At 43.2% G+C, this 23,599-nt stretch overlaps 1 protein-coding gene across 1 annotated transcript in view; it reads left to right on the top strand.

The window, feature by feature from the left end:
• Positions 1-4,906, top strand: part of KCTD16 (potassium channel tetramerization domain containing 16) — a 547,872-nt gene extending 542,966 nt beyond the window's left edge. The window contains exon 3 of the mRNA XM_069244691.1: positions 1,857-4,906. Coding sequence (XP_069100792.1) covers positions 1,857-2,308 — 452 coding nt within the window. The 3' untranslated portion in view covers positions 2,309-4,906. The remainder of the gene's footprint in view (positions 1-1,856) is intronic.
• The last annotated feature ends 18,693 nt before the right edge of the window (positions 4,907-23,599 follow it).

The following is a 23,599-nucleotide window of genomic DNA, read 5'->3' as shown; positions in this document are numbered from 1 at the left end:
TTTTAGAATTCATAACTATCAATCATACTTCCCAAAAACTTAACCTTTTTTAATTTTGCAGATTTGTGTTGTGCTAATGATTACTGTTGTTTTTATGTTCATTTAAAAAAAGAAATTTCTACTACATCCATGCAATTTTCAACATTTGATGCACAGTATCATTAAATGTCTGAACTTGAAATTGACAAATATATCACCACAGTTCATAGTTAAGGAGTAGGAAACACTAAGGGGGTTATTCCAACTTTGGAGGCGGTGGTAATCCGTCCCAAATGTGACGGATTTACCACCAGCCGTATTACGAGTTCCATAGGATATAATGGACTCATAATACGGCTGGTGGTATATCCGTCACTTTACCGTCACTTTTGGGACGGATTACCACTTCCTCCAAAGTTGGAATAACCCCCTATATCTGTACTTACCTTTTTATACTTAACTTGACAATATAATTTTAGTTAGTATTCCTAAGTTGATTTTTTTCAACACTTGGTAACAGGAACAATTCACTGAAAGAGAGCCTCAGACCACCGATCCTGCTCTGCAGGTACCATCACAGTCCTTGTAAGATCTGGTCAATCCCAGTGTTAAGGACGGGGAAAAGTATATGAATCCTGCTTCCTCATTCCCACACGTACAGCATATTATCACATGCATTAATTGATCTGGTTGGTCTCTGGTCAGAACAAACATTTCACTTGTAAACTTAATAGAGAGGTACACGGGGTCAGTATTAACTCTTAAATGTCTCTCCGTTGACCTGTGCCTAGTACATATCAAGTTGACAATATAACAGGAGTGCCTGGATCGGTTAATATGCTTTCACTTTTGTGACAATATGCATTGTATAAAAGTCTACAAAGTAACATCCCATAATATCTCAATACTGAAAGCTATAACACTAAAGTGCCTTCTGCTCGCGTTACATCCCCAATCAAGAACCTGTAACCAGAGAGAAATATTATTTAAAATCTGCTTGTACTGAAGGGTTGTACTGCTATCAGAACACTCCGCTCTTGGGGAATGGTGTTCTAAATTGAACAGGGTAGTACATAAAGAGAATAACTAGAATGCAGAAGCAGAAGTCTCGTACAAGCCATTTTTGCCCTCTCCCAGTCCATTGTTTAGATGGTACTCTCCACATTTCAGTGTTGTAATATCGCATTACAGTCCCTTTTTGATAGCTATATGGGTTAAGAGAAGCACTGACCCCGAGTTAAAGGTCAGACCTGTGGGTGAGGGAGAAAGGCTATAATGCTTTAGACCATTTTACCCACTGAGGGTCTAATGTTCCAAATTGAAAAGGAAGAAGCAAAAAGTCAAACACTGACCCTTTGGAGAAGATTATTGTCCCTTGTCTTCAATGGAGCCATAACATTCCGATTTTCTAGTATAGCCTTAAAGCAACCTGCTGATGGGTATATGAGTTGTAAAGGTCCTGAACTCTAGTTATAGGAGTGAGCCACAATTGAGGACCCATTTTGAGAGTATGAGCCTTAAACAGCTGTATAGTCCAAAGCAGAAGTGCTATAAGGCTAAGGGAAGTTTCCTCCCAATGAGAGTAAAAAGTTACGAATTGAACAAGGACAAACATTCCAGAGTTCTAATATTTATCACAGTTTAGCTCTATATTCTTTATTTGATGTGGAGTCGGAAATATGTGCCCAGGAGTCTGGTTTGCACACTTGAACTTGCACATTTGCAAACAATATTTGTTAAAAAATAAGTTTTAGTTCATGTGGCCAATTTTTATCTGAAATCACTGTGATGTGTAGACATGTATGGTATGGTAAATGCTAAGTTACACTGGCTATGCCCCTACTTCTTGAGTTCATTGAGCCTTTTCTTTCTTTTAGGTGGCTCAACTAGATGGCCCTCAACGCATTGTGACTGCTGCTGTAAGAATGGCAAGGAGGATAAAGAAGGGGAGAGTGGTACATCCTGCAATGAGTTATCCACGTCCAGCTGCGACAGTCAGTCGGAAGCCAGCTCTCCACAAGAAACAGTCATCTGTGGCCCAGTCACACGCCAGTCCAACATACAGACTCTAGACCGGCCAGCAAAAAAGGGTCCCGTTCAGCTGGTTCAACAATCGGAAATCCGACGGAAGAGCGACTTGCTGCGAACTCTGACCTCAGGGTCACGTGAGTCAAATGCCTGCAAAAAAAAAGCCCTTAAAGAAAAGCTATCCATTGAGGAAGAGCTTGAAAAATGCATCCAGGATTTCATGAAGATAAAGATACCAGAGAGGTTCCCAGAGAGGAAATTTCCCTGGCAATCGGACTTATTACAAAAATACAAACTATAGAAGAAGAGAAAGAAAAATATATCATTGCAAAAATATAATTCTACAGTGCATAACAAGTAACAGTTCATTGGTAGGTCACATAAGCCCATCAATAGTTTTGCTTAATTCACATAATTCACTTTAACCTTCCTAGACACAGGGTAGCTTAATATTTTTCAAGAGATGAAAGCACAATGCAATCCTTTGTGTAATGCCTGCCCAGAGGATGGGTTGATTGCATTAACAAGAATGAAAGCACATAAACAGACAACAAAGGAATTCGGACAATAAATGGTGCCAGGTTGGTCTGAGGAATGTATTATTGGACAAACAAGGGCCGTCTCCAAAGTGTAGTTGTGCATATGCATTACTCACAGCAGAAGAGGAGGACCACGCCTTTAAAGCCACGTTAGATGAGCCCATTGTACATCGCTGTTCCATAATTGGTCTCATTTACCTGCTATCATTTCACTTTCTTTGATAACAGCTGCTTTGCGAGCAAGTGACTTGTGGCTGCATCATTTTCTCCATTTGTGTAGTATTGGGAGGTCTTGCCTTTCACGTAGGAATAAAACAATGCACTGCCAATGCCATCCATGCTTTTAAAGGAGGCCTTTGAAGAACTCATGGCAAATTTTCGCGGTGGCACAGACTAGGAGCACATTATAACCTACATCCTCCTATTCTGGGGTCGGCTCAAGATTTAAAGATTCTGTGATTCCTTGCAAATTTGCCATAGTCTCTTGCCAGCATCTGCTCTTCACTCAATTCCTTTCATTTAATGTTTTAGGTGGAAGCGCTATCATCTGCCTCTCCTGTTTAGGGAGAATCCACGAATTTTACCCATAAAATATATACTTTAACACAAAGCTTTCCCAGTAAATTGGCCCAATCCCATGCTTGTGCATGAGTGGCTTCAAAATCTAGCGAAATGTACCTGCCAAAATGACCCAAAAAAGGATTTTGAGTTTGGTGTGGCTGCCGTCTGTGTACCAATCTTATCCTATGAATGCGATATGGGAAATGTTTTTTATTCCACACACTGATTGTTTTGTGGCATGTATCCGATTGGGTGTCTCTTTTAATCCATACAGTAACCTTTTGATGTATCAACGTCTATAAAGGTGTTGTTTCCTTGCTTTGAGTAATGGCATACAGACCAATGTGATGGCTATTTACTCACACCTGACTCTCAGTCTCACCTAGGCCGGTTTGTCCTGGTGGTGGAAGAGTAAAGTAACCCAATTTACTATCTTTCAGAACACTTGTTTATTTATGTATGTATGTATTTATTTATTTATCAATTTCTGCATTTTTGTACAGCACAGTCAAACCTTGGGTGTCAGTGCATTGTGCACATACTGAATGCAGCCTCATATTACATAGGACCCTGCAGGACATCAATAATGACTAATAAACTTCAAAAATAATGGTCAAGGACCAAACAGAAAACGAATGCTGGCCAAGAAGGAAAGAGGTACAAAAGGGTTGTGTGAATAAAAATGTGCGCCGGGGTGTAGTATCTAGCACCGGAGAGTTAAAGAAAACAGAGAAGTAACCGGAGGAGCTAGCAAATATAGTCAGCAAAGAGCGAGGAAGGGAATGATGATGAAAGACAAGAAAGGAAGCGATAAAGTTTAGGTGGATATGATCGAAAAGGTAGACAAGAGAAGGGATAGAGGGTGGATGAAAGAGGGAAAGAATAGCAAAAACAGCAGAAAGGAAGAACAACTGGGAATGTTCTATTTCATAGGTAGTTACCCAAACAGTTTTATTTCAGGAAAAGGTTAAATACGCTTTTCAGGTATGTTTTAGTTTTTTTTTGTTCTAAAGATTAGAAGTCATTCAAGAATCTGAGAGCTCCATCACCAGGTGGATGCTCCAGAAAGCGACTGCCACGGCCATTCTTATATGGAAATGTTAGGGTGTCAACATTAGGGTATGTGAGTAGATAGTGTTTTTAGATGATAATATTCTGAGACCAATTAACTTCCAAACCACTGTCTAATCTCATGCCGGCGTCCTTCCAGCACCGAAAAATATTTATTTCCCTTTAAACAGCAAAAAATTTGATTTTCTTTCTTTAGTTTTAAAAGAAAAGTTAACATATTAAACAGTCTAAATTGTTCTCCTCGACAGCCGATTCACCACTTAATCTCTTTTAGACTTCTTTTTATTTCAGATTATTCTCTTTGCTTGCACTTTTTCTCTGTATTCCTCTTTGTTAGTTTTAAAACTGCCCTAAAATATGTATTAATTACTGTAAACAGTAGGACTTTATGGTATGCATTCCACAGTTTCACAAAAATATACAGCAAAATAGGAGTATTCGAAGGTTTTCAAAGATACAGCTCCGGGAGAAGTTTTAATTTCTCCCTTGTGAGACAATCTACATTAAGTGTAAAAATAGGGACCAGAAATAGGGGTTCCTTTGGACATAACTGCCAGTTTAAATACTAGAATAAAATTGCCTCCATGTTTCTTGTGCAATATCGCTCCAAGCCAAAATTCACATTTTAGCCAATGCACTCGTTTTTCATCATTGACAGGGAAGCGAAAACTGTTCAAATATTATTTAGCAATTTTTCAGTTTCTAAAGCCTGGAAAATATTCAATTTGAAAAAAAAAAAAAACATAAATAAAACTAAGATTAAAATAGGATTAAAATTGGTACATTTGATATGTGGATGAAAAAGCAACAGAAAATTAACCCATCAGGTCCAAAGGCAATCAAGTTTCTATTTGTAAAAATAAAATAAAAAATAAAAATAAAAGAGGATTAAAATTGGTAAAATTGGTATGTGGCTACAACGGCAACAGAAAATGAACTCATCAGGTCCAAAGGCAAACACAGTACAATATATGTATTTATGTTGTGTCAACTCTTGCACAATAAACACAGATAGATGCCCATAGCCCTCCTGTTGTGTGTGACACCTTCATAAAGCTCCAGGCTTTTACTTAACGACACTTTGCATTCTTCCAGACCCCTAAATTTAGTGGGAAGAGTGAAACATTGAAACTGCAAGCCAATTTGAATATAAAAGTAAAGACTTGGTGACAGTCGGAGAGTCTGTATAAAATGTTCAATTTTTTTACTTCTTCTGAATGAGTTATGCCATTGCGCTGTAAGTGTATGCTACTATGGAAGTGTGTGCCCTGTCCAGCAAGTGTTGTTTCAGGCTTCAACCATGAGTAAAGTTGTACCTGAAGTCCACATTTAAAAATGTATCACTCCAAATGTGTCACTCCTTTTAAAATTTCATGCGTAATTTGAACACTCCAACAACCTAGAGACACAATTCACAGGAAAGGAATAAAACAAAATGTGTCTTTAGCCAAGACCAAGTAGTTTGCGTGCCAGCTATTGCCGTCATGTGACTGAATCCATCTCTGTTTTACAGTATATTTGGAGAGATCTGCTGGGCCACAACTATCCACAGAACTGTGTATGCCTATCTAACGTGTCCTCCAAATAGATAGCTGCAAATAGGTTTTTACGCCTTTCTCCTTCTCAGTGTTTCTTTCGAATCTCATCATTTAAACGAGACTAAGAGTACCAGAGCAGAAAAAACAATTTTGAAAAAACGTGTAAAAGGAGGCAAAACCATGCCCTTTGAAACAAACAATTGGTTTTACCTCCTCTCTCTAACCCCCAGTCATGCCCAGTTTATGCTTGAAGTTCATGAAATGCAGGAAAACGACAGTTTGTAGATAAGTAAATGGTAAGTGGTCGAGCAGAAAAGTGAATGGGTAATTGGGAGTCTGAGGCAAAAGATATTGACAAGCAGGTGAGTGAGTGAGTGAGTGAGTGAGTGAGGAGTTACAGGGTTTGGATACATTTCTGGTAGAGTCAGTGGTTGACCCACAGCCCCTCTATAACTATGTCAGATTATCTTGGGAACGGACACATCAATAACAGCCCACAGGGTAGACATTCGGGCATCACAATCTACAAACTGAGCAGTTGCTTCACAATTAATATTAGAATTAAATCTGTATCCAGCTCAATAGTAGTGGTGACTCTGAGGAAGATAAAAGGCTGAATCAGCAAAGCCAGAAATCAAATCGCACTCACAAACACAAACATGCAAACACGTTCATCACAATTTCACAAACAGCTTAGCCTACAGTAAAAACATAGTGTACAATTTATACCTAGACGTAAATCAGATACGTTTAATTGATGGAAGCTGGTTGATTTGTTTATTATTTTACATTTAGATGTATATGACATCTTTCCTATGGGACACAGTACACTACTAGGACATTTTCCAGACGCAGGTCGAGAATCATCAGGGTTAATAGACCTAAAAGATTCAGGAAGGAAGGCATCATTCACTCAGTGACCCCCCCTTCTCTCACCCAGGGCATTGTAGAAACATTAGGCTCCATCGAATCTTCCATCGTGGATAGTGAATCTCAGTTTCTGAAGTCAAACAATTAAAGTAACTCTGGCTGCTGTGATTGTAGAAACCATCCTGGCAGCATTCTCTGGACGGATTAAACAGCAAAGAAACCCAAGACAATGCTCTAACAGCTGAAACCCTGAACCACAATAGCATGTTATTCCCTTGTGTATAACCATTCTATAAGTCACGAAATGTTATATACTCTTACAGGCTTATTTGTTACAGACCTTGCTATTGTGATTTTGTGAGGGATTTGTGTCCTCCCGAGTACACAACTCTTGGATTAGTTCTCTGCAATCCGTCCACGGTGTGAGACAATCGGGTTCCCAGCCGTCTCTTCCCCTCACCCTTCTCTCGACACTAAAACAGAGGTGATACATATAGCCCGGCTCCTTAAACATCCAGGGAAAGTGAGCTATTGTTCCAGGGCAGGATGATGATAGCGAATGCCCCTAGACAAATGTACAGGGAGTGCAGAATTATTAGGCAAGTTGAATTTTTGAGGATTAATTTTATTATTGAACAACAACCATGTTCTCATTGAACCCAAAAAACTCATTAATATCAAAGCTGAATATTTTTGGAAGTAGTTTTTAGTTTGTTTTTAGTTTTAGCTATGTTAGGGGGATATCTGTGTGTGCAGGTGACTATTACTGTGCATAATTATTAGGCAACTTAACAAAAAAATATATATACCCATTTCAATTATTTATTATTACCAGTGAAACCAATATAACATCTCAACATTCACAAATATACATTTCTGACATTCAAAAACAAAACAAAAACAAATCAGTGACCAATATAGCCACCTTTCTTTGCAAGGACACTCAAAAGCCTGCCATCCATGGATTCTGTCAGTGTTTTGATCTGTTCACCATCAACATTGCGTGCAGCAGCAACCACAGCCTCCCAGACACTGTTCAGAGAGGTGTACTGTTTTCCCTCCTTGTAAATCTCACATTTGATGATGGACCACAGGTTCTCAATGGGGTTCAGATCAGGTGAACAAGGAGGCCATGTCATTAGATTTCCTTCTTTTATACCCTTTCTTGCCAGCCACGCTGTGGAGTACTTGGACGCGTGTGATGGAGCATTGTCCTGCATGAAAATCATGTTTTTCTTGAAGGATGCAGACTTCTTCCTGTGCCACTGCTTGAAGAAGGTGTCTTCCAGGATCTGGCAGTAGGACTGGGAGTTGAGCTTGACTCCATCCTCAACCCGAAAAGGCCCCACAAGCTCATCTTTGATGATACCAGCCCAAACCAGTACTCCACCTCCACCTTGCTGGCGTCTGAGTCGGACTGGAGCTCTCTGCCCTTTACCAATCCAGCCACGGGCCCATCCATCTGGCCCATCAAGACTCACTCTCATTTCATCAGTCCATAAAACCTTAGAAAAATCAGTCTTGCGATATTTCTTGGCCCAGTCTTGACGTTTCAGCTTGTGTGTCTTGTTCAGTGGTGGTCGTCTTTCAGCCTTTCTTACCTTGGCCATGTCTCTGAGTATTGCACACCTTGTGCTTTTGGGCACTCCAGTGATGTTGCAGCTCTGAAATATGGCCAAACTGGTGGCAAGTGGCATCGTGGCAGCTGCACGCTTGACTTTTCTCAGTTCATGGGCAGTTATTTTGCGCCTTGGTTTTTCCACACGCTTCTTGCGACCCTGTTGACTATTTTGAATGAAACGCTTGATTGTTCGATGATCACGCTTCAGAAGCTTTGCAATTTTAAGAGTGCTGCATCCCTCTGCAAGATCTCTCACTATTTTTGACTTTTCTGAGCCTGTCAAGTCCTTCTTTTGACCCATTTTGCCAAAGGAAAGGAAGTTGCCTAATAATTATGCACACCTGATATAGGGTGTTGATGTCATTAGACCACACCCCTTCTCATTACAGAGATGCACATCACCTAATATGCTTAATTGGTAGTAGGCTTTCGAGCCTATACAGCTTGGAGTAAGACAACATGCATAAGGAGGATGATGTGGTCAAAATACTCATTTGCCTAATAATTCTGCACTCCCTGTATAATGAGGACAACGTACCAGGATCTTTGATTTATGTCAGTGCTCGGTGGTGGGTTGAGAACAAATGCTACCACACCAGCAGTTAGGAAAATAATGACCTTTAAAACTCATTAGCAAACCTTTTGCAACGCAGCAAGCTGGGTAATATGTAAAATAACCACCACTGACAATTATATCTATTTTGGCTCTTAGTCAAAGCCACTAATGGGGACACATAGGCCCGTATTTATACTTTTTTAGCGCCGCAATTGCGTCATTTTTTGACGCAAAATCGGCGCAAACTTACAAAATACATTTGTATTTTGAAAGTTTGCGCCGATTTTGCGTCAAAAAATGACGCAATTGCGGCGCTAAAAAAGTGTAAATACGGGCCATAGTTCTACAGATGTAAAGTTTAATACAACCTTTTGTCTATAGGCAGTCAATATTTTCTTTACATTTTGGAAACGTATGGGAAACCAAAGGCAATCATGGTTGAGATTCTGGGTGCACAAATGATAACCCAAGCTAACGAAGACAGAGCATAATTTTGTGGGTTGTCTTCCTTCCTTTCACACCTTAGGTAAGTGTGAGCCTTCTCTGGGCCTTCTGGCAGCTGGTCTGTCAAGCTGTTCTAAATGTTTTAGGTCAGCATTTGTGCTTTTCAGTGATTGTATACTGCAGTCAGAAATTAGGTGGAGTAACTGAAGCTCAGCACCAGGTCTGCTTCGAGGATCGAATCTGAATGTACTTATCCTGCAAAATGAGGACTTATCTGAAGCTGCTTGCAGATGTCCAGAAAGGGAACATAATTCATTCTGCATAATCACCACATTTGAACTCTCACAAAGCACACTCGATCTGTTTAGGGGGAAAAGGAAGAACCCCAGTTCTAAATTGTCAGATTTCATGGAAAGAGGGCTACTATGTGCATCTAAGAGAGGAAAAAGGTAAAATGGCCTCTGTCCCTTACTACTCTTTCCTTAGCCACAAACCACCATTTTCACCACTTCTTGGAAGAAGCCACTCTATAGCCATGTACTGAGTGTGGAGTACACTTTGGATGGACCCTTTGACCAACAGAACCTTTTGCTTAGCTGGTTGACCAATGAAAAACATAGAATATTCTCAGTGGACTCACTGATCATCAAACACATACGGGAAAATGGCATAAATCGCAAAACGTTAAGCAGGAGTACGATGGCATAGTTTTTCTTTACACGTAGACTTTATGCCGAATACATCTTAGGGCCAGGAGGCCGAATATGATGCATGATGTACAATTTAATGCATGATGCATTTCATAAATAATGTACATAACAATACATAATGTAACACAATGCAGCCCAGGAATCACAACGCAATGCAACATAATATAACATAACAACATAACATAACATAATGTTCACTGCATAGCACATATACCCGGCTTTCTAGGCAGCCCTTAGTTTAGCCCAGCCTACATGCATTCCTTTTTTTCATGAACTGCCCACAAGGAGGCTAGTGAATCGTCACAGTCGTGCAACGTGACCAAAGAGGGGCGAAGGGAAGCCAATATTTGCATTCTCCCAGCACCATAGATGCTGTTGACCACACATAATGATTTCAAATTCTGTAGAGCAATCACACTTCAAATGCTTCTGCCTTCCACTCCCATGGAAAGACAAAAAATGGTTCTGAGCATCACAGCGAGTCATGACTACTGCGACCACTTACTCACTGTCAAGATTTTTCATAGGATGCTGCAGGTTAGGTTGCTTCTGACATCAGGAAGCAATCACAACACACTGCCTCCATCCATCCTTACAGCACGAGTGGAATTAAGGCAGACCACAGGCAAAAAATCACAGCAGGAGAGAGATGGGCAAAGGCAGGCTGGTCTAGGCGAGTCATTGCTTTTCTTTCATGAATAAACTCTTTATTGCTTAAGACGCAGCAGGCGGAAGCCTGCACCAAATCTCCTTTAAACACAAATCTTCTATCTATTTTCCTGCAATCTAAAAATAACTTTCATCAGTCAGGTTAGGAGGAGATGATGCCTCAATTCAGCAGCTATTTTTGAGACTGCAAAACTTGATAGCATTTAGGGGCTCCTCGACCCATACATTCTTCTCAATGCCATGAATCTCTCAGGACACAGACCCTGTGTGGCCTCCAGGTCATCCTTGACGCCTGAATACTAATGTTCACCTGTCCCTGCCAAAACCTTTTTAATGTTTTACTGTTTGTGCATGCTATACTTTTATCATATGCATCCACTACCCTTTCCATATAATTTCTAGTATTGACCCACACACTCTCTCCTTTCTCTCTTGTATCACATTGCAATCTCTATTTCCAGGAATGCTCTTTTCCAGCAGAACATTGATTGCCTCTTGACTATATTGAACCTCTTTAGAAATGTTATCACAATAATTATGGCCATCCTTTTCCTTGGCTGCTTCAGAGTATTGTTTTAATTTTTAAGCTTCTCCCCACAGGATAAGTAGTATAAACAATTGTCAAGAACAGGCCAGGAAACCACATGTGATAAGCACAGTGGATTAGCAATCCATTGTGCTTTTCAGGCACTGGTATGTGTCCCATCCTCATCACCAACACTACCCTCTTTAGGGCATACCAATTGTTCTCATGGTTTATGTACACGTAACTATACCTCACCAACAGCAATGTTTACAAAATCATCAGTCTCACAGATCAGATTCCTTTCAGAGCAATAGCACATAGAAAATGTAAGACAACTCTAAGAAAAGCACTGAACCACCTCCACACAAACAATTATGGACACATATTTCCTTCTTAAAGGCCCACAAGCAGGGTCGCATTTCCCTCGTATCGCACACCAGCTCCTCTAACAACAGTAGTGGGTACTCACGCTTGTCCTATCAATAGCACAGATGTGGGGTAGCGTTTCACTAATAATAGCACATAACAAACTCCCATAACAAGAGTAGATATAGCACACTAATGGGACCACAATTCCCTAATGACAGCACTGAACTTACTTCCTTAACAACACCAGTAGTGTTAACTGCTTCCTTCCCTAGCAATAGCACATTAGCAAAGCACATTCCCTTCTGATAGCACACTAAGAGAGCGGTAAGGTGTCTTGTGATTTCGACTCACCTTGCTTTTAGCACAACTGCATAAATGTTGTATTCTTAGCAAAAATTCTAAGGCTTTTAACATCAACCTTACAATACCTTTTCAGAGCAGACCATATGTAGAGGTACAATTGTATCGGACAGACAATAAAACAACCATTCCAAAAAAAAGCGGGAGGTAATTTACCTTCATTATAGCATGAATGTAGCCATATTCGGCGTAGCTTCATAGCAGTATTCTCTTGGCATACCTTCATAGCAGCATATTCTTGGCGTACCTTCATAGCAGCATTCTCTTGACATACCTTCATAGTAGGACAACATAATCTTCAGTATCATAGTATCTTATCTCGCCACCATAATTGCTTGCAATATGTCTATTCAGTACTCCATCATAGTTCTATTTAAATAAAAACAGAGCAGTACCCAGAGCATTATTCTTTTCTGGACTATGGTGAGGGTACAAACAGCTTCTTTGATCTGCGGTTTTCTTTCTATTTCTGAAGATACTGTTCTGCTTCTTCTGCTTCTTGGACTACGAGTTGTACAGAAGGCGCTCGCGGGAATGCAGTGTCTCCATGAGGTGCCTTGATGTCTTCTTTTCTGTAAACTTCAACATAAGCTTCCTTGTAGAGTGCTCTGTTAGTTCCTTACAAAAGCACCCTTGTTTAGATCACATCTGGATTGAAGATAGGTGACTGTCAGCTGCCACGTGAGTTATTTTTATTCCACGTACGGTCTGGTTTGGTGTTCAGGAAACATTTACTTTAGCCCGATGCTCAGCCCTCAGACTCCAAGTGACTTGCTTAAAAATAATAACACACTTAACACTTATGATATAATTCATTAAACCTTCACTACTTCATATTGACCAAGTGGACTGAGATAGGGAGACCTCACTGAGTAGGGTGTCATTTACTGGCACACACTCTTCTTTCTCACACAGTAATGAAGCATGCAACACAGATGAGACAGCAGAAGAAGAGCTTTCAAAGATATATGGGATAAAGTGCCCCTGCCATACAGCATGAGAATAGTGCTAGTCACCTAGGAGTTCCATGACCATATATACGAAGAAGGCCAAAGACTGAGTTCCTATGAAAGGTCATGGAATTCTGGGGTTACTTGTAACATCTCTGTTAGAAATGGGGTCTTTGGTTGACAGTCCGGTTACCCCCTGTTCAAGCAAGGACCCTCACTCTAGTTAGGATAAAAGAGAATCACCCTCAGCTAACCCCTGCTTACCCCCTTGGTAGCTTGGCAGAGCAGTAGGCTTAACCTCAGAGTGCTAGGTGTAAAGTATTTGTACCAACACACACAGTAACTCAATGAAAACACTACAAAATGACACAACACCAGTTTAGAAAAATAGAAAATATTTATCTAGACAAAACAAGACCAAAACGACAAAAATCCAACATACACAAGTCAAGTTATGATTTTTTTAAAGGTTTAAAATAAAAAGAGTCTTTAGGTAGTTGTAACACCACACTAGCGCTGCTAGCGTGAAAATGTACCTGGTTTGCGTCAAAAATAACCCCGCACGGGCGGTGTGCGTCGAAAGTAACCCTGCACGGCTGTGTGCGTCGAAAACAACTCGGCACGGCGGTGCGTGTTGAAAAAGCCAGCCACACGACGATCCGAAAGTCCCGCGGCGCAGGGTGCGATCTCTCAGCCTCCGTCAGCGATGCTGCGCGTCGTTTCTCCTGCTCCGGGCGTCGGTTTTTCGGTCGCGTTTCCTGCGGCGTCGTTTCTCAGCTGCGGAACCGGCGTCGCGTCGTTTTCTCAGCCGCGATCGGATTCGCGTCGATCTTTTCTCCGCACGGCGCTCGGTGCGTGTATTTTTGTCCTTAGGCTGCCAGCCTCTCCTTTCAGGGTCCCAGGAACTGGAAGGGCACCACAGAGCAGAGTAGGGGTCTCTCCAGAGACTCCAGGTGCTGGCAGGAAGAAGTCTTTGCTATCCCTGAGACTTCAACAACAGGAGGCAAGCTCTACATCAAGCCCTTGGAGATTTCTTCTTCAAGATGGAAGGCACACAAAGTCCAGTCTTTGCCCTCTTACTCTGGCAGAAGCAGCACTGCAGGAAAGCTCCACAAAGCACAGTCACAGGCAGGGCAGCACTTTTTCCTCAGCTATCAGCTCTTCTCCAGGCAGAGGTTCCTCTTGGTTCCAGAAGTGTTTCTAAAGTTTGTAAGTTTGGGTGCCCTTCTTATACCCATTTTAGTCTTTGAAGTCACCTTTCTTCAAAGGGGACTCACACCTTCTTGTGAAATCCTGCCTTGCCCAGGCAAGGCCTCAGACACACACCAGGGGGCTGGAGACAGCATTGTCAGAGGCAGGCACAGTCCTTTCAGATGAGAGTGCCCACTCCACCCCTCCCTCCTAGCAGAGATAGCTAATCAGGAAATGCAGATCACACCCCAGCTCCCTTTGTGTCACTGTCTGGTGTGAGGTGAAAAACAACCCAACTGTCAAACTGACCCAGACAGGGAATCCACAAACAAGGCAGAGTCACAGAATGGTTTAAGCAAGAAACTGCTCACTTTCTAAAAGTGGCATTTCCACACGCACAATCTTAAAATCAACTTTACTAAAAGATGTATTTTTAAATTGTGAGTTCAGGGATCCCAAACTCCACATGTCCATCTACTCTCTAGGGGAATCTACACTTTAATCATATTTAAAGGTAGCCCCCATATTATCCTATGAGAGAGAGACAGACCTTGCAACAGTGAAAACGAAATTGGCAGTATTTTCACTGTCAGGACATATAAACCACATTACTATATGTCCTACCTCATCCATACACTGCACCCTGCCCTTGGGGCTACCTAGGGCCTACCTTAGGGGTGCCTTACATGTAAGGAAAGGGAAGGTTTAGGCCTGGCAAGTGGGTACACTTGCCAAGTCGAATTTACAGTGTAAAAATACACATACAGACACTGCAGTGGCAGGTCTGAGACATGATTACAGAGCTACTTATGTGGGTGGCACAACCAGTGCTGCAGGCCCACTAGTAGCATTTGATTTACAGGCCCTGGCACCTCTAGTGCACCTTACTAGGGACTCACTAGTAATTCAAATATGCCAATCATGGATAAACCACTTACATACAATTTAAACAGGAGAGCATATGCACTTTAGCACTGGTTAGCAGTGGTAAAGTGCTCAGAGTTGAAAAGCCAACAGCAACAGGTCCGAAAAAAATAGGAGGCAGGAGGCAAAAAAGACTGGGGATGACCCTGCATAAGCAAAAGTCCAACACGACCCCCTCCCAGCCTAAAGCCAGGGGAGAACAATCAATACCTTGATGTACTTCCCTGATTGGGGCGATAGAACAGGGACCCAGGCCCACAACAGCAGGGGCATGTTCCAGTTCTACGCCTTCCTGACTCCAGTTGGATCCCTCTGTCCATACTCTCAGGGCCCACTAAGCTAACCCATGGGGAACCCTTCTCCACATCTACAGACACCATCTGTGCAACACCTAACTTTACTTTGCTCACAGATGTATTGCAATGGGCAGATAGTACCACCAGGGCCAACACAGTGGTGTTGCCCACTCCACCCCCGGGGTGTGACTCTCGTCCTCCCCCCCCCAGGGGCAACTCTGTCCACCAGGACAGCAAGCCACAGTGGCCCCAGACAACTGTCAGGGATGAGAGCCCGACCTCAGGCCTCTCTAACCACTGTGACTGTGGGGAGTGGGGGGCGGTAGCCCCAGGTGCCTGGCACTCTTTGACCACTCTCTCTTCCACCAGGTCAGGGATGACAACCTGACCCTGGTCCTCCCCTCTGGGGCTCTGTACCCTCCCTGCAGAAGCGGCACCCCCAGAGTCAAAAACTGTCAGGGTGCTTGTAGAAGCAGTCCTGCACAATTCTTCCATCAGTGCAGGGATGTTAACCTGCAACTGATCCTCCAACCTGGGGTCTGTACCTTCAGGTTGGACCAGGGCCAGGGGTGAGGCTTCCCTCCCCCTGCCCTCTCTTCTGGGGTCCTGAACCACCCAACTAGGAGTGGCCCCCCCAGAAGACAACATGGTAGGGGCACTGTTAGCAGTAGCCCCTTCCTCCAGGTCAGGGGGGACACCCTTAACCTGGCCTCCCAATCCAGGGTCTGTACCCACAGACTGGATCACTGCCTGGCAAACCAGGACTTCCTGGGGGGCATACCTACCCCCTACCAGGTCAGAGTTTACCCTCTGAACCTGGTCATCCAACCCAGGGTCACCACCCTGCGGTTGAACCCCTGCCTGGCACACCAGGACTCCCTTGGGAGCACACTTACCCCCCATCAGGTCAGAGTTTACCCCCTGAACCTGATCATTCAACCCAGAGTCACCACCCTGCGGTTGAACCATTGCCTGGCACACCAGGACTTCCAGGGGGGCACACTTACCCCCCTCAAGGGACACACTGTCCCGAAGGGCCACACAAGAGTCTGGCTGGTGCAGGTCTCCTGACCTCTGCCCATCTGACAGAGTCGGGATTCCCCCCAACCCACAAATGGTCTCATCAAGGTCATTCATGGGGGGCTCTGCTCTCAGAGCTGACCCCTGACCCTCCAGGTTCTCCACTGGGGTCCGCAACCCCCTCTCAACCCTCTGTCTGGACTTCTGCACCCCCTCACTAGGAGTGGTACTGCCAGACACCAGAACTGGTGGGACGCTGGCTACAGCCGCCCCCCCAAGTTCTCCTGACACTGTGGGGTCTCCCTCAACAGATGGCCCTAAGGTACAGGCTAGGCTCCCCTCCTGGTGTTCCCGCAGGGAACCCTCCTGGACCTGGGACCGGATCTCGGGCACCTTGGGCCTCAACCCATCCCCATTCCCTCTCCTCTGAGACTGGACATGGGGTCCCTCACCCATCCCACTACACTGGGACCTACCTGGGACACTACAATCCTTCCCTACCTCACCTGGTTGGGAACTACCTAGACCACTCCTCTCAGGAGCACCCCCAAATGCCTCTTCAGACTCTCTGGTACTCACCCAGAAGTCTGCCTCCATTGTAAGCTCCCTGGGGTCAGAGAACTCACACTCCACCTGGTGTTGGCATAGCTCTGGAAAATAAGGACTAGACATATGCTCTCCAGCAATTACATCACTCAGCCCCTCACATGAATTAACCAAAGTACCCTTCACCCAACCATCCAGTGACTCTGCTTTGACAAAGCACCCCACATCACCCTCCTGAGACTGGTGAGACAGTACCTGACTGTCCCTGACACTCAACCCACACTCTTCTGGGATGTCTTCACACTCCATAACCAGGACTTCTACCTGGGGGGAACCCCTCTCCCTGTCACTCTCAACTAGAGTCAGTAGAGTGTCCCTCTCACCAGTAGGAATATGACTCCCCATGCCAGTTCCCCAATCCACCTCAGGGACCCTGTGCATCACTGGAGCTACCTCATACCCCTGAACCTCCTGGCGTGTGTTAACTCCCTCCTTCAAGTAGGGCACCACCTCTTTGGGCATGTGCACTTCTGCAGCATCACTGGATATACAATTGTTGCTGCCACCATTCCAGCTGGACTCAGCCCTCATGACTTCCAGCTCTTTCAATTTAAGCTCGTAAGCATAAATCATTTTTTTAATCTCTAAGTTCCTCCTCCTTTCTTCCAACTCCCAACTGAGCTTTTTCATCTCCCATTGGTACTCCCTCTCTGCCTGTCTGTCCTGTAACTCTTCAGGAGTCAGACCCTTGGGTGCCACCCTGCCATCCCTCCTGGGGACCCTCCCCCCAGGCGTAACAGGTTCCTCCACCACACCACTGTGTATCCTCTGCACTTCCCCACCCATATTCTCCTCCTCTGTGTGCCCTCCAGCCTTCTTGATTGTCACCCAAGCCCTCTGTGCCTGTTGCAGCTCCCCCTCCCTGGTGGAGCTCTCAGTGGGACAGTCAAGATCTTTAAGGAACTGTTTCAATTGAGCAACTGGGTACTCCTTCAGTTTCTCCATTTCAAACACAGCTCCAGCTGTTGCATCTCCAGATTGAGACATGATGGTCACAAGTGCAAAGTTCCAAAGGCAGAAAAAAATAATTTCCCAATGAAGTAAAAAGAATCAGTCAAGGGATCAGCAAAATCATGGAAGTAGAATAAAAAGAGTCCTTAAGAGAAAAATCAAAAGATCACCAAACAAGTAGTATGTGGTCACGTAGTGGTCTGAGATCAAAACAGTAGTGTACACTTAATTACTGTATGTCAAGTACAAATACAAGTCCAAATCCCGACCGCTGGTCACCAATGTTAGAAATGGGGTCTTTGGTTGACAGTCCGGTTACCCCCTGTTCAAGCAAGGACCCTCACTCTAGTTAGGATAAAAGAGAATCACCCTCAGCTAACCCCTGCTTACCCCCTTGGTAGCTTGGCAGAGCAGTAGGCTTAACCTCAGAGTGCTAGGTGTAAAGTATTTGTACCAACACACACAGTAACTCAATGAAAACACTACAAAATGACACAACACCAGTTTAGAAAAATAGGAAATATTTATCTAGACAAAACAAGACCAAAACGACAAAAATCCAACATACACAAGTCAAGTTATGATTTTTTTAAAGGTTTAAAATAAAAAGAGTCTTTAGGTAGTTGTAACACCACACTAGCGCTGCTAGCGTGAAAATGTACCTGGTTTGCGTCAAAAATAACCCCGCACGGGCGGTGTGCGTCGAAAGTAACCCTGCACGGCTGTGTGCGTCGAAAACAACTCGGCACGGCGGTGCGTGTTGAAAAAGCCAGCCACACGACGATCCGAAAGTCCCGCGGCGCAGGGTGCGATCTCTCAGCCTCCGTCAGCGATGCTGCGCGTCGTTTCTCCTGCTCCGGGCGTCGGTTTTTCGGTCGCGTTTCCTGCGGCGTCGTTTCTCAGCTGCGGAACCGGCGTCGCGTCGTTTTCTCAGCCGCGATCGGATTCGCGTCGATCTTTTCTCCGCACGGCGCTCGGTGCGTGTATTTTTGTCCTTAGGCTGCCAGCCTCTCCTTTCAGGGTCCCAGGAACTGGAAGGGCACCACAGAGCAGAGTAGGGGTCTCTCCAGAGACTCCAGGTGCTGGCAGGAAGAAGTCTTTGCTATCCCTGAGACTTCAACAACAGGAGGCAAGCTCTACATCAAGCCCTTGGAGATTTCTTCTTCAAGATGGAAGGCACACAAAGTCCAGTCTTTGCCCTCTTACTCTGGCAGAAGCAGCACTGCAGGAAAGCTCCACAAAGCACAGTCACAGGCAGGGCAGCACTTTTTCCTCAGCTATCAGCTCTTCTCCAGGCAGAGGTTCCTCTTGGTTCCAGAAGTGTTTCTAAAGTTTGTAAGTTTGGGTGCCCTTCTTATACCCATTTTAGTCTTTGAAGTCACCTTTCTTCAAAGGGGACTCACACCTTCTTGTGAAATCCTGCCTTGCCCAGGCAAGGCCTCCGACACACACCAGGGGGCTGGAGACAGCATTGTCAGAGGCAGGCACAGTCCTTTCAGATGAGAGTGCCCACTCCACCCCTCCCTCCTAGCAGAGATAGCTAATCAGGAAATGCAGATCACACCCCAGCTCCCTTTGTGTCACTGTCTGGTGTGAGGTGAAAAACAACCCAACTGTCAAACTGACCCAGACAGGGAATCCACAAACAAGGCAGAGTCACAGAATGGTTTAAGCAAGAAACTGCTCACTTTCTAAAAGTGGCATTTCCACACGCACAATCTTAAAATCAACTTTACTAAAAGATGTATTTTTAAATTGTGAGTTCAGGGATCCCAAACTCCACATGTCCATCTACTCTCTAGGGGAATCTACACTTTAATCATATTTAAAGGTAGCCCCCATATTATCCTATGAGAGAGAGACAGACCTTGCAACAGTGAAAACGAAATTGGCAGTATTTTCACTGTCAGGACATATAAACCACATTACTATATGTCCTACCTCATCCATACACTGCACCCTGCCCTTGGGGCTACCTAGGGCCTACCTTAGGGGTGCCTTACATGTAAGGAAAGGGAAGGTTTAGGCCTGGCAAGTGGGTACACTTGCCAAGTCGAATTTACAGTGTAAAAATACACATACAGACACTGCAGTGGCAGGTCTGAGACATGATTACAGAGCTACTTATGTGGGTGGCACAACCAGTGCTGCAGGCCCACTAGTAGCATTTGATTTACAGGCCCTGGCATCTCTAGTGCACCTTACTAGGGACTCACTAGTAATTCAAATATGCCAATCATGGATAAACCACTTACATACAATTTAAACAGGAGAGCATATGCACTTTAGCACTGGTTAGCAGTGGTAAAGTGCTCAGAGTTGAAAAGCCAACAGCAACAGGTCCGAAAAAAATAGGAGGCAGGAGGCAAAAAAGACTGGGGATGACCCTGCATAAGCAAAAGTCCAACAATCTCTATAATGTTTGACAGTTACTTTATTCCTTATAATACATAGTCACACCATCAACGGTCACACAAACTGCTTAATTCCCTGGTATTGTGTTCTTTTGTGTTCACTGTAGAAAAGGAGAACAAAAGTAGGATCTGTACCTTGAAATAAATACATCAATAAGAAGTTAGCAATTTTTCTAAATAACATATTAGAATCAGTTCAAAGTAAATCAGGTCAAAAAGCTAAGGCTCAGTTTGCATAAAAATATGCAGATTTCTTTCCAGCTATCACCTATTGGGTGAATGAAAAATACACATATCTCATAAATATCTGCTTTCCTCTGATCACTTTAAAAAAAGTTGTTGAAAGTTAAAAAGGCTGTTCCTGTTTCCCTTGTTTAAACTGAGGGTATAATTATGCTTCATTACCTGCCTTTCACCCTGGCTGATGACTCTGATGTCAAAAGTCAACTGTAATAACTTTTTTGAGATGAGCAGCTAAGCCATATCTTTATTACAGGTAACCAGAGACATCACAAGTCTCCTGTAATGAGGAAATTGGAGGTAAGCTTTTATTCAAGCGTTGCAGCCTCCCATGTATTATTAAAAAAATGAGTCCTTAGCAACGCAGGGATTCAAAGAAAGTTGATCAAGCACATCTTTCATCTTGATCACACAACTCCGCTACATTTTCAAGAACTACTTTTAGGGAGTACAAAGAAATTTAGCTAAAGTAATCCTTGGAAGAAATATGTTTGCTTATCAGCTGTTCAGAGAAATTAAACTTCCAGCCCTTCTAAGGCCCACACACAGTGGGGGGCCACTGCATGAGCTGTGACATATAGCATGGCAATAATGTTTAAATGCTACATTGACCCAGCAATGCATTGCAAGGGAAGTATATAATTACAGCTCGTAATTCCAGTTATAATTTCCTTCCAAGGTAAGAAAACACAGAGTTTAAAAAAAGTACACCCTTAACTTATAATGTAGTGGGTTTGATGTAGTGGATATGATAATAGTTTAAGGAGATACTGTTGACCTTGAATATAGAGACACAAAGACATGTAAGGCAAGTATGAATGTATGGAAGAGCCTGACAGATAGTGTGGTGCGCCTCTGAGAGCCTTGGGCTGTTTCCTTTGCTCACTTCAAATTCACCAAGCAGGCAATGTGGTACCACTGTCTATTGGCTACATTAGTCTACATCACTTAACAAACCTGTGCAAGTGTCTCAGGTTATGATTGACTAGGGCAATTAAGACACTGTGAAAAATGTCAGAATTGTAATAAATCACACTTTTCTTCCAGTACTACTAAAGCATTCTAGTGAATGATGGACTGTTGGTGTGCCATACTGTTTTACAGTGTACTAGTTTACTTAGGGTAGAATAATGTATCTACTTGTATATTGAAATGCACTCCCTCTCTGATGGTTAAGCACTTTACATTGTGCTTGAGTGCTTCACTTTTATCTCTGACTAAGCACTCATCTTGTCAGTGATGCTGGTGGATGAAAGTGCCATAGATAGCCATTTGCACCTGTGTCTTATAGGTTAAACATCAGCAGCCTGATTCTTAAAGTAAAACATCTGAACCTCCAGGTCTATGGAGTCACAAAGGTGTTGAGCTGCAACTTTCAAAGATCAACAAACATTTCCAGATATGCGCCTACAAGAAAGTGGCAGCCAAATGGGGAGGGAGCAGGTTTTCTGTATCCTTTATTGCAAAACCAGCCCTGGTAGGTGTGAGATTTGTTAGATGTTGGTGTTCACCTAGCAGGTATCTACCTCTCCCAACCCCTTGATCAAACTCTCTCCCCTCAACCATACCAGCCTTTCATACCTCTGTCATTAAAACTCTTTCTCCCTTATGATCCATACACAACTCCCTTTTCCCGTCTCTTCCTTCTGACATGTTCTCTGGGTGCATTCCAGTGCATAAATAAACATCTACTCATTCCCTTTTGTATCATGCCAAGAGCATGGGAAATCTTGCCAGTATCCTCTTTCAGATGAAGAACCAGTCTGCATGTTGAAGAGGCAGCAAACTCCATCTGTTCTCCCTTTATACTGTCCAAGTGAGCTAACAAAATTGCTTCGAATTGTGCTGAAATCATCACATTAAAAAAACTAATTTAAAAAAGAAAACTATCATATTTTACACATTCTGTCTTAAAGTTATGACACTATAAGTAATCTAAGATTTATGCTATTATATTCCCTGCACTTTTTCGACATTAGTCGATTTTGTTCCAGCCAATGGACATCTTTCTGCAACCAACAATATGTAGGGACCACGAAGATGCCGATTTTAAAAACACATCCCATGCCACAACACACTTTGAGATGGTAGAAAAGTTAATAAGCATTTGCAATGCAACGGGTCTTGCATTTCGCCGAGTTAGAGCTATTGGCAGTTGTAAACTCCCAACCGGACTTTTCTTGCCTCATTAAATGTTAAAAAAAACTAGCACGATTGTGCTGCTAAACAAGCAAGATCGCACTGCAAAAAAAGAGAAAAAGTAGTCCGTAAACCAGACGGAAAACAGCGAGCCTCGTATGTTTTCACTACTTGGTCGCTGCACTTGAGGAGGGCTAACCACCGGAAAAGGCATGACGAATGCATGCCTTCCACTAATGAAAGCACACAGATTTGAAAAGGCAAGCCACGAACCAATGAAAGACACGGACGCGACATTGGAGGGGCTCCAAGCCCTTTTCTAATTACTACACTAAAAAGGGAAAAAAACTACACCTGCAAAAGCAGATTTTGCAGAAACAAATCACTCACCACAGAAACCCACTGTCAGTGTTACGATTTCTATGAAACAGTTTTGCAGGGAAATGATCATTAAAAAACATTTTTCATTATTTTGTATCCGCAGGCGAAATTTTGGGAAGTGCAAAGTTTGCAAACATCATGGAGTTCAAAGATAACATATAAATTACATTCACCCTTTTACAATATGGACTGCAATAATAGTATATTACTGTCAGTGGTACTATATTAGCCTTTTTTGAAGTGGTTGTGTGGCAGAAGCACTGTTTAGCAGCCCCAGTTTTAGAATGATGCTGTTTTGAGAGTAATATGCCCTGAGGGTGGCTAGTATCTAACACTTTAAATCTGATATTGAGTAAAAGGTTGAGGAAAACATCCACTCTAGTACATGGTAGACACCAAAAACGCACACCACACAATTCGAATTAAAATGAGGAATGTGCATTTTAATATAAAGACGTATTTAGAAACGTTTTTCTTTCTGAAATGCTACTAAGCAATCTCGTGAACCTTTCAAGCATTTATTCAGAAGGGATTATAAAGGTAGATACCTAGGTATTATGGCACTTGGGATGGGAGGAAAAAACTGATATTATAATCCTCAAACAATTCACATCTCAGGCATATAAGCACCCCTTTGAGGTATCAT

Source organism: Pleurodeles waltl, chromosome 7 (genome assembly GCF_031143425.1).
Source record: "Pleurodeles waltl isolate 20211129_DDA chromosome 7, aPleWal1.hap1.20221129, whole genome shotgun sequence".
NCBI classification, from domain to species: domain Eukaryota; kingdom Metazoa; phylum Chordata; class Amphibia; order Caudata; family Salamandridae; genus Pleurodeles; species Pleurodeles waltl.
Note: the sequence above shows the minus strand (reverse complement) of the source record. Positions and strands in the feature narration are given on the sequence as shown.